General features: G+C 37.0%; 2 protein-coding genes across 2 annotated transcripts; one reads left to right on the top strand and one right to left on the bottom strand.

Annotated features, from left to right (window-relative positions):
- Positions 1 to 4696: 4696 nt before the first annotated feature.
- LOC105274264 (ribosome biogenesis protein BOP1 homolog) lies at positions 4697 to 7986 on the top strand. The gene is made up of 5 exons (XM_011317203.1): positions 4697 to 4865; positions 5210 to 7009; positions 7311 to 7410; positions 7504 to 7699; positions 7775 to 7986. Exons 1-5 carry the CDS (start codon positions 4740 to 4742, stop codon positions 7926 to 7928), a joined length of 2376 nt encoding a protein of 791 aa, XP_011315505.1. The 5' UTR covers positions 4697 to 4739; the 3' UTR covers positions 7929 to 7986.
- Positions 7987 to 8190: 204 nt separating this feature from the next.
- Positions 8191 to 10842, bottom strand: LOC105274263 (nef-associated protein 1). The gene is made up of 2 exons (XM_011317202.1): positions 10254 to 10842; positions 8191 to 9791 (listed from the first exon to the last, which is right to left on the bottom strand). The coding sequence occupies exons 1-2, from the start codon at positions 10334 to 10336 to the stop codon at positions 8333 to 8335; spliced, it is 1542 nt and encodes a 513-aa protein (XP_011315504.1). The 5' UTR covers positions 10337 to 10842; the 3' UTR covers positions 8191 to 8332.
- Between the last annotated feature and the right edge of the window lie 736 nt (positions 10843 to 11578).

Genomic DNA, 11578 nt, shown 5'->3' with positions numbered 1-11578 from the left:
GAGTTTTACAAGTATTATTCGATCTTTTTGCATGCGAAATTCAGTGAAGAAATAAAGTGCGATAAGATTTCTCTCGAAAATGATTGCTTTCAGCGGGAGAAATTGCAGTATTTTTATTTTGCTGATTAAACTTTCGGCCGATCTTCCATTTCTTCCCGAAATCAATGGATTTCCATTGAAAATGGATTTCCATTCATCAGCTTTTATTATTTATCGAGGAAAATAGGTTAGAAAAATATAGTATGCATTTTTAACATATCAATTGAGTGAATTCCATTTTTTTTTATTTTCAAAATGTAAATTCAACTCAATCTCAAACCTATCGCCTCTATTTCCTTTTACTTCAAGATCTCTGGACATCTCCACTTCACTCAAACGTTTAATTCTTTATAAAAACTAGAACTTTGTATTCAATGAAACAAAGGCCTTTGGCCTAGACGAACTAGAGAGTAATTACCGCTGATAATTAATTTTTTCTAAATCTCTGTCTCATCAAAGTAGCTCTACCAGTACAAATTAATCAACAATTAATCGATAGTTATCGTTTTGGTTTTTAATTTCTACTGAGATCAATATAATCAATTCCAATCATTAATGATAAATAATAATCATTGAATAAGTGATTATTAGTTTATAATTATAATAAACAAATGTTTGATGAAGATATAAATATTTTTCAACATTTAATCTTGATGTTTTTCTCTTCTTAAAATGTATGTCTTCAAGCGATTTAGTTGTTATTAAAATTAGTAGAGCTACTTTAATGGAGGACAGAGGATTGAAGTAAACGGATAATAAATATTTGAAAAATTTTCGAGTGATACACCTCAGAGTGACGAAAAATTTCCCACCACATGCATTTAGCACTGTTGCTGAATCCAACGGAAAGACTAGTTCTTCATGGGCCCATTGTAATGTTTAAACTGCACCGATTATCGCTTGGCTTGTACACACTATTGATGATAATGACAATGGTAATGTTGATGGGAGATATGCAAATTAAGAGAGCGTAGAGAGTAATTAATCATGACAATTAGGCCATTTGCGGAGATTAATTCACGAGCGAAGTGGGTGAAAACTCGGGAATTCCATTATCACCGGAAAAGACTGATTTATTTACCACTTCCCCAGTGAATTTCAGAGGATCGCTAGAGGATTTTCATTAATTTCAAGAATTTATAATTATCATTACGACTGGAGTGTCACGTGATTACCTACAGGGTCTTGTAGACATTATTTCAGTGATTTTGGCTTTTACTCGTTTTATTTTTATATCGTTGATTTTTAATTAATTTATTTATTTTCTGTCGTCGATGGATTTATTTCGATAATTGTAATGATAATACAAATTTGGGGATATGTACCCGGTGTCAATAAATATACACATCATCGTTAGCGGAAAAATTGTAACAAACGAAATATAAAGTGTAAAATTTATATACGAAACGAGGAAAATTATTAGTGCGTAAGTAAATGAATTCTTAATTTTGGGGGAGACGTTGGGGGAGGAATTGATGCGGTGGGGGTGCGAGGGATGAGTCCGAAGGAATTATTATTTAATTGTTTATTCTTATTTATCAGATTTTAATTATTTATATTCCAGAATAATTATGTCAAGCAACAAAAAACTATTATACATGGTAATTGGGTAGAATTTTCAGGTGATGGCAGAAAATATTAAATTAATTTTTTTGCAATAAAAAAATTTATGCCAATATTGATAAATTCTAACAAATTGAATTGATGCCAATATTGATAAATTCTAACAAATCGAACTCCTAGATTCTCTGTGCGTAAGGATTAATCCGATAAAAAGAAAACAAGAGATTAAATAATTATTTGGACTCATCTCTCATGACTCCGCAACAAATTAGACATGTCTATACCAGAAAATGAATAAGAGTAGTCAATTTTTCGGGGTCCGAGTCATTATTTTTCCCTGGAGATGGTAATAACGAATAAATGATGAATAATTGATAATAAGAACTAGGAAACAAATGCAAAAAAAAAATAATAATAAGAGAAGAAAGTGCGACGAATAAATTGTTAGTATGAATAATGTTAGCGATAAGTTACGAGTTAAAACTAGAGCTATTGAGATATCTAGGTAACTGAAAGGAAGAGGACACAAAGGACTATTTGTTCGTTGGTAAGGGATGAAGAAAAACAAGGGCTACTGGCTTTGTGCACCGAGTAGGCATTGTAGTGTCACTGTACGTAGGGAAAACGCTTGATGTACCTCATCTCTGTCTAGATTTTGTATCTCATTCGTGCTATTATGAGGAGAGAGTTTCAGAAATTTTTCATTGTCCTCTGTTTCCACACATACAACGTAAAAAGAAGTGAAGAAAGTAATTTAAAAGAATCCATTAGAGATTAAATTGTTGTACTCCTCGAAGTTTGTGTTTATCTCGTTACCAAGAAGATTCATTAAATTTCAAGAATTTAAATTGATGATGATCTCTGAAGAGATTGAAGATAATCAAACGGACAGATATATTACCTAAAAGTACCCCTAAGGGAATCAGCTGTAAGGAGTCTCGTGTGATACTTATAGAACAATTTCTAGTGGTGATTTTTTCCACGTGAATATAATCATTGCAAAACGCTTGACAAATTTCTGAATGATTAATCACTAGATGAATTGGCGATTATGCGGTGAATTTCGAAGTAAAGGCTGACAGAACAATTGGAAGGATTAACATAAATTATGAAATAAAGGCCGCAGTAAAAATAACGAACAAGATTATGCGAATGAAAATAATGAAAAAAAATATATTGATAATAAAATATATCAGACGAGAACTATGGAATTATTAGAGATGAAATATTACCGAATTTTATATGTAAATCTATTTCTATTATGTTGGTCTGCAAAGTCTATTAGAAGAGTCTATCCTATCTATGTCTGTACTCCCGTCCTGCGAGCAAATTTAGCTGCAATAATTGAACTGGTGTAGATTTTAAAAACCGAACTCAAAACATATATCAATCTCCACTGGAGTTAACAGCGTATTTATAAATTTTTTGCACGTTTCCATAGTTTAGGATAGAATACAGAATCCATCTCCTTGCGAGTGGTTCTCGGGGTAAATGTCAAAGGGACAATTCCCCCTAGAATTCCCAAACCAGCGAGATAATAAACGTAGAAAATTTAGGAATAATTCATAAGCATTACCATGTTCATTATCACGAAGAGAAAACTCATTGAACTATAAACTAGGCCTGAAATATCAACTTAATGCGCATATCAGTTGTCCACTGACAATTAATTATTATTGAATGAATAATTAAATTGATATTGAGAAGACGTAATTGTTAACCACCTCGTGTGCACGCGACCACTGTAAATTTTTGATTGAGAGAGATAAATTGAAGATGATGGAGAAGTGCTCGTTCTTATCTGTATACTGTATAAAACTATACATATAATTGATTATGAAAAATCGTAAGTCCTATTAATGAAATATGACATATATTCATGACAAATGTGTGTATGGATATGTGTGTGCGTATATGTTTGCATAAGTCAAGAGGATAAGGTGAGAATTTTTCCCACATCATGATTTCATCAATAAATGACAAATTTTATAAATCACTCACCACTGATCCATTTAATTATTTATTTATATTTAAGACCATGAGATTCATTTCTTAAATTGCTCACCCTACCCTACCCTTTACCCGTCAAATATTAAAAATCATTTAGAGATCATTAATTAAATGAATGATCACTCATTAAATTAATTCTTTTATATTAAAGATTTCTTTTTAATTTAAACTAAAAATAATTCATTGATTCATTTTTAATCATATGTTAATCCAAAAATCATTTAAAATTACTCGACAACTAGTATAAACATTAATAAATTAAAAATTGATAAAATTCCTTAGCCTACACTTGATCATCTCAGTAAGATATCGAGCTTTAGTTATTTTCAAGCCACTAATTTATTAATATACGTAATATATATTAACGTATTTTTTCTAAAAAACGCTCATGCCCCCCGAGCGGTTCACCGAATTCAAACGCCGCGCCAGATGTTGTGCGCATAAAAACGACGCAATGACTAGTATGTGTCGTATTAATTAGGAGAGAAGAGATGAATTTTTAAAGCCGAGTGAATTACTTGTAGATCACGGGGTGCTTTAATGTTCTCCAGTTATTTTCCATCGGTGAAGACTTTCCTTTTTATCTCCCCAATTCCTCGATTCTTCTCACTCTATATCTACCTCTCCTACGTCGTTCTCGACACTCGGCCTCGTGCTCTGCATAATTGACGGGTGCCTGCTGATCTCTCCTATAATCTCTTGTCAAAAATCCATATCAAAAATCCTTATCCTTATTATCCTTATTATGATCCTTGTCATGAAAGCAGATATAGGTAAATGAAGTTCGCCTGAGTCGAAACTCGTAAGAATGATTCCCTATTGGTCAACTCGAATCCGAAGTCAAAATTCAAATTCGGCGCACGGAGTGCGCAGTAGATCTCGTCCTTATTATTCCTTATTTATTCCTTATTATGAAAGTAGAAACATAAAAATGAAGTTCGCTCGAGTCGAAATATCTCGAAATGCGTAGGACTAATTCCTCATTGGTCGAGTCGAACCAACAAATTCAAATTCGGCGCACGGAGTGCGCAGTAGGTCTCGCTCCAATAATCGTTCCATAGAAACGGCTTACTGGTAAAGACATAACCTCATTTTTCCTCAAGTGAAGGCACTCACATGGCGTAAACATGCCGCGAAAGGGAAGAAAATTGCTGAAAAGAAAGTCGGAGGGTGTGAAAAAAGAAAGTAAAGGGGTGTGGATTGTAGAGAGCGATCGAGAAGATGAGAACAAATCTGTGGCTTCTTCTAATCAGGTAATTAAATCATTAACTTACATATTTTCATCTCAACAATTTGCCATTGCCGCGCTAAAGCTTCCCACAACTTTAGAAAAAAAACATCATTATTAACACATAAAAACAATTAAAATAGTTCAAATCATTTTCATTATTTCTCAACTTTCAATGATTATCTCGGAATTTAGGATAGGTCCCGAAATTTTACTCAAATTCTTTATGGTAGAGATAATTTCGTGGAACAAAAAAGGTTTAAAAATGATAAAATTACCACTAGTTTTCTTCGATTTTGAGATATTCATTGGAAGCTTAAGTAATAATCAAGGCGATTTGAGTTCTGTATTTGAAAATTATTTCCACAGGACTCTGGTGCAGAAGATCTTTTAACCCAAGAGTTTCCCAATTCCGAGGATAGTTCTGACGACGAGGTTCAAGAGAATGACAACCCGGAGGCCTCTGACGAGGAGCAGGATGAAGTTCTCTTCGATTCCGACATCGAGAGTGAGGAGCTCTCCTTCGAGAGTGATTCCTCCGCCTCGGAGGATCAACCAGAGGAATCAGAAGCCTCAGAGACACCTCCTAAGCCTGCAAAAGCCTCCTTACCCCTTCCAAAGATTTGTCCAACTCCCAGAAAATCTTTCAATACTTCAAAAACTCCAGAAATCTCCATAACATCCTCAAAACTTCCACCTGAAGAGTACGAATACGATTCCTCTGACGAAGAGGACATTCGAAATACCGTAGGGAATATTCCCATGAAGTGGTACGATGATTATTCCCACATCGGCTACAACCTCGATGGAAAAAAGTTAGTGAAGCCCGAGAAAGGCGATCTTCTGGATAATTTTCTAAAACGCATGGAGGATCCGGACTTCTGGAGAAGTGTCAAAGACCCCGCAACTGGTCAGGTTGTGATTCTCAGTGAAGAGGACATAAATCTCATTACTAGGATCCAGAAACAGAAGATTCCCGATCCCCAGTTCGATGATTACGCTCCGTGGGTTGAGTACTTTACGTCAGAAGTGATGAAAACACCACTGAGAAAATTTCCCGAGCACAAGAAGTCATTTTTGCCCTCGAAAAATGAAGCCAGACAAGTTTCCAAGTTGGTGCATGCTCTGAAGATGGGCTGGATCAAGTCATCGGAGGAGTTGAAGAAGGAGAGAGCTGATAAGAACAAACAGCCTCAATTTTACATGCTCTGGCAGTCTGACGATCAGGCTGAAGAGATGAGAAGAATTCACAGGCACATCCCAGCCCCCAAGAGGCATCTTCCTGGTCATGCAGAGAGTTACAATCCACCCCCAGAGTATCTTTTCGATACAAAAGAGCTCAAGCAGTGGAACAAACTCAAAATGACACCCTGGAAAAGGAAACTTCACTTCGTTCCACAGAAGTTCAATACGTTAAGAGAAGTTCCAGCTTACCCCAAGTACATCAAAGAGAGATTCCAGAGGTGTTTGGATCTTTATCTGTGCCCCAGGGCCCTCAAGATGAAGTTGACGATCGAGCCTGAGGAGTTGGTGCCCCAACTACCCAGTCCCAGGGATCTTCAACCTTTTCCCACGACAATGTCAATGGTTTATAAAGGTCACACCGATATGGTCAGGTCCATTTCCACTCAGGGCAGGGGCCAGTACTTTGCATCTGGTGGAGATGACATGCACCTGAGGATCTGGGAAGTTTCCACTGGCAGGTGTGTCAAGGTCATACCCTGTGGAGGGATCATTAGATGTGTCGCCTGGTGTCCCAATGAGGCAGTGTCTCTTATCGCTGTTGCTGCTGATAAGAAGGTATTGTTAATTAATCCTGGAGTTGGGGATCACTTGGTAACAAGCAAAACTGATAAACTCATGGGGATTATTCCTGAGAGCGATGTAATTGTCAGTGAAAGGGTGAAGAGTGCTGTCCAGTGGGAACAGCCTAACGACGAGCTCTGGGGGACTGGGGTCAGGATTGTAATTAATCACTTTAACATTGTCAAGCAAATCACTTGGCATCCAAAAGGGGATTATTTCGCCACTGTTATGCCTGACGGGCAGAACAGGTCTGTTTTAATCAGTCAATTGTCCAAGAGGAGATCTCAGCTACCCTTCAGTAGGCCCAAGGGACTTGTCCAGTGCGTTCTTTTTCATCCTGTTAGACCTATCTTCTTTGTGGCGGTAATTATTATCTTTATTATTAATTATTAATTTTCATTTATCTCTATTCAATTGTAATTGATAATTTTTCTATTTTATTACTGGCGTTGATAATTGGATTTTTCAAATGTTAGATTATTTATATATATTTTTTCAATTCTAAAATATTGAAACGACCATTTCTGAGATTCATAGAATTTTAATTGATTATTTAAAAATGACTCTATCTTGGGATTGGAGGAATGCAAAAGAAAATAGAGAATGACGCATGTAAATAATTTTCACGAGTGAAAATTCATAAAAAATACGAATTCTTTTTCAGACTCAAAGACACATTCGAGTTTACGACCTAAAAAAGCAGGCGATGGTGAAGAAATTGTTGTCTGGCTGCCAGTGGATATCGACAATGGCAATACACCCAGGTAAATTTTATAGATAACACGAAGATGAACAGAAATAACCCAGATTATTAATATTATTAATTTTATTAATTTATTTATTAAATGGATTTTCAGCTGGTGATAATATACTGGTTGGTACGTATGATCGCAAAATGCTTTGGTTTGACATGGATTTAAGTACAAAGCCGTATCAGACATTGAGATTGCATGGTACTGGTGTGCGTGGAGTGGCTTTTCACAAACGTTATCCTCTATTTGCGTCTGGTGCTGACGATAGAGGCCTCATCGTTTCCCATGGAATGGTTTACAAGTAAGAATAAGCTCTGAATCCTAACTAAGCTCCATAGAATTTCCTCATTTTTTATTTTTAACTGATTTATTGCAGCGATCTCCTCCAGAATCCTCTCATCGTGCCTCTCAAAAGATTCTCCAATCATGAGGCTCATAATGATTTTGGTATTCTAGATGTCATATTCCATCCTATTCAACCATGGGTCTTCTCAGCGGGGGCCGATACTACTATTAGATTGTACACATAATTTGTTTTTTTCATCTTACATTTTTCTCCCGTAGATAAATAAACCGATGCAAATTTTATATTTATGCGATTTTTTTTCGACATTTTGGATGAGTGAATTTGATGTTCTAGTTGTGGAGGGAATAGTTGGGATTATCGAGAAATTTTTTGTGAACATATGGCGTTAATTTATCAAAGTTTCAAAACGAAGAATCAAGTTTTGATCTTTCAGCATTATCAATTTGCGTTATTTTTAATTGATAGAAAAAATAAAAAAATCTGGATAAAGAGGAATAAGTGAGAATGTCTATTGCAGATACATGGAGAACTTCCAAACCACCATAACGTCAATAAAAAAATTGTCAAAGCGCTTGATCATCTCCAATGTCTATTTACGCTCATGAAAAAAAACAATTAACCTCATAATTATGAAACAGGCGAGTGTCCAAGACACTGCCACTCAGGTTCTCCACAATCGCATATTCTCCCAGCAGATCTGACTTGAAAGACACTGACAACTCCCCTGTTATCATCAAACCTACAACTAATGTGTAAATCATGAATCAAGAAAGTATAAAACTGATTGGCCCACCTCTGCCTGAGGTAGACAGACCGAGGGTCTTCCTTGAGGACATTCTCAATGGCCCTCTTCTGCTCGTCAGCCTTATCATGAACAATTTCATTAAGTTGTCTGAGTGCCCTCTCATTAAATATCACAGAGAGTGCCCTGGAACCCGACTGACTGATCCAGTCCGGTACTCTAACCTGTACGAGCTCCAGGTTGTCTTCCCTGAGATTCTGCAGACTGTTGACCCTGGAGGCACTGACAGGAATGATCTGAGTATTAGAGGCAGTCTGGGAGGGCCTGAGGGCCTGTGATTCGAGGCCCTCCTCGCCGTCGGGAGCCTCTCTAACTCCCATCCTCACAGGGGAGTTATCATGCCTGAGATTCAGCATTCGCCTGTTCAAAACGTCCATATCGTTGCCACACACGGTGCTGGGGCCATCAGCACCATCGAGTAATCGAGAATTCCTGGGATCATCGTCCCCAGGTGTTGAGGGGACTGCAGATTCATTTGTCGGAGCCTCCACCTGGGCCCCGCCTTGGGGCAGAAGATACTCAGTTCCCTCGAGGATGGAGGGAGAGGTCTCAGGGTTCGAGGAATTCTCGAACTCCTCTGCCTGGAGTCTCAGAGCAAGTTCCTCGTCACCAGAGACGTCTTCTCTCGGGGGCTCGCAGAACGTCTCCCCATTTTCCTGGAAGCGTTCAATCTCCTCGGGATTACCATTGAGCTTAAGATGCTCCACGTAGAGGGGGCTATCGTACTGGGGTATGTAAGGCTTTATGTCCAGAACTGGTGTTCCATCCACTGTGTCCACTCCCTCGAAGATAATTGTGTTGCCTTCAATCTGAAGAATTTTTACGAGACTCAGACCAATTGGACAGGGACGGTGAGGAGAACGTGTAGAAAAAACACCTATTCGAGTACCATTTAGACGTGGAGGGGCTACTTTTGCTCGGATGTGCGTCGATTCGTTCCGATGGAAGTGGAAGAGAATCCACATGTGTGAGAACTCTTCAAGTCCATTCAACGCGTGCTCGGGATTTGTAAAAATAGTATTAAAAAGAGTAATTCTTCCACACATGTCCCTGGCAACACCGGACTGCCTGGGCGTAGCGCGTTTACTGGGAAATCCAGTGTTGATAACTCCGATGGGTGTCATCGACACACATGAGGTATCAGCCACCTCTGATGTCGACGTCGTGGGTTCTCCTGGTCCCAAATCGTTCCCTGGGTTATTAACTCCCGAGTGGAGGCCGATGAGTTTCTTAATCCCATTGACATCTTTCTCAAATACATACCTGAGGCTCTTGATCTGTTGTCTGTGGATAAAAAATTAAATAAATGCTCCACAACCCCAATTTGAATTTTATCATCATTTCTTAAATCATTTCAGCAAAGAAGGTACGAAAGGAGACGAAAATTTACGAAATTGAGCGAGATAGCTAAATTATGGTTAGAACCTTCTTTGTAGATCTCAATCAGTGCTACAAAAAAAGTTATTACGAAAATTTCGCTGTAATTAGCGATCTCATCGAGAAGCTAAATCAACTGTTACCACTTTTTTACATGCTTCTGTTTAGTTATGTCCCCAAAGTTATTGGAAACATAAAAATTTGAAGGATAAACTTTTTTGTAACTCTCATTTCGGTGTTCGGGAAGGTTTTTCCGAAAATTTTTCTATTTCCTTTAATGTTGGAGATATATTCGAAAAATTTATTAAAATCAACTCATCTTCTTTTGTCACTTTGCTACTGAGTTGTGTTCATTTAATGAAATATCACCTTAGATTGTGAATTTCTCTGCGTGCGGTGTTCAATTGCCCCAAGATATATTGAGGATCCACTGGCTGATTAACGGACTCCATTGTTATCTAATCAATTAATCATTATATTTAATTCAATCACTAACTCCTTAACTTTATCATCTCGAGTAAATCAGTGTTATGCTTGTCACTTAAAGTATACTTCAGAACGTGTGTAAAAATGAAATTGTTAGTCCGAGTATAGGCTGTAAAATTATTCTCAATGAAACATCTGGGGCGAGTCCGCATGACAGTAATTCCTGCGCGTGCGCATGCAGCAAACTTCGTTCATATTTTGGTATTATAGTGCCCTGGAGCATTCAGGAATTACCTGAAATATTTAATTGGTTTTTCGTTGCTTGACATTTGTAATCAGCGATTCACAACTTTCAGATTGTAAACCAGGGGATCCATCCAGGTAGAAGGATTACTGCATACAATGTTCAGGAAAATACTACCTATAGCTACACAAAGAGAAATTGACTGATTAACAATAAAAAAGTTTGAATTTATTGAAGAAAATAAAAATACCTTCAATGCAGGAATTTCTCCCAGAAAAACTGAATAAATGCGTGTACACGGAATAATAATTTATACCAAGGTCTTCTGTAAAAAAAATTGCATATCGCCACTACACAATTTTATAAATTGTGTAAAAAAGTGTAAAAACACTTCACTTTGAAAAATAAACAGATAATAATGATGAATTAAATAAAAAATCTCACTAAATGCTAATTTTTTTTCCGTGCGTTAAGAACAAAACATTTTCCCCAAGGGAATACTTTTTATTACTCGTGGTTAACTACCCAAAATGTCTATAAAATCGTCATTTTATTTTACTATAACAGAAATAAGTCAGTAGCAAAGAGGTCTATTTGTTCTCCAGTGGTTTTCAAAATGGCTGGATGTAAACTATTAATAATTTATAATAATTAATATATTTCAGCCGCAGAATCAATTCGATTTATCTTGAAAATTTCATGTTGAACCTATTTAACAACCTAATAACATGTTAACTAACGGCATGTCTGGCATATTGCACATGCTATAAAATATTTCATATGAATAGTTACTGGAGCATTACCTTAAGTGCGACGTTTATGTTCTAATATTCCAAGAACTCCAAGAAAGTGGGGGGATCCCTTACATTTCATTTCCCCTCGATTGTTCTTTTGGAAAGGAAGAACTGAGTAATCTTTCCTTTATTGCTAAGGGTCAGGGGGAGGAGGGGAGGAAGGTAGGTAGGTAGGTAATAATACCCCCACTTTTACCTGTACACCCAATTTCTGGAATAAACCGACGGTT

This window comes from Fopius arisanus, unplaced genomic scaffold, assembly GCF_000806365.1.
Source record: "Fopius arisanus strain USDA-PBARC FA_bdor unplaced genomic scaffold, ASM80636v1 scaffold00010, whole genome shotgun sequence".
Taxonomy (NCBI): Eukaryota; Metazoa; Arthropoda; class Insecta; order Hymenoptera; family Braconidae; genus Fopius; species Fopius arisanus.
Note: the sequence above shows the minus strand (reverse complement) of the source record. Positions and strands in the feature narration are given on the sequence as shown.

Excerpts from the sequence above, each read along its gene's own strand:
- LOC105274263 (XM_011317202.1), bottom strand. The coding sequence starts at position 10,336 with ATGGAGTCCGTTAATCAGCCAGTGGATCCTCAATATATCTTGGGGCAA. Across the intron at positions 9,792-10,253 it reads AGAGAAATTCACAATCTAAG|ACAACAGATCAAGAGCCTCA; the intron begins GTGATATTTCAT and ends TTTTATCCACAG.
- LOC105274264 (XM_011317203.1), top strand. The coding sequence starts at position 4,740 with ATGCCGCGAAAGGGAAGAAAATTGCTGAAAAGAAAGTCGGAGGGTGTG. Across the intron at positions 4,866-5,209 it reads CTGTGGCTTCTTCTAATCAG|GACTCTGGTGCAGAAGATCT; the intron begins GTAATTAAATCA and ends TTATTTCCACAG. Across the intron at positions 7,411-7,503 it reads GACAATGGCAATACACCCAG|CTGGTGATAATATACTGGTT; the intron begins GTAAATTTTATA and ends ATGGATTTTCAG.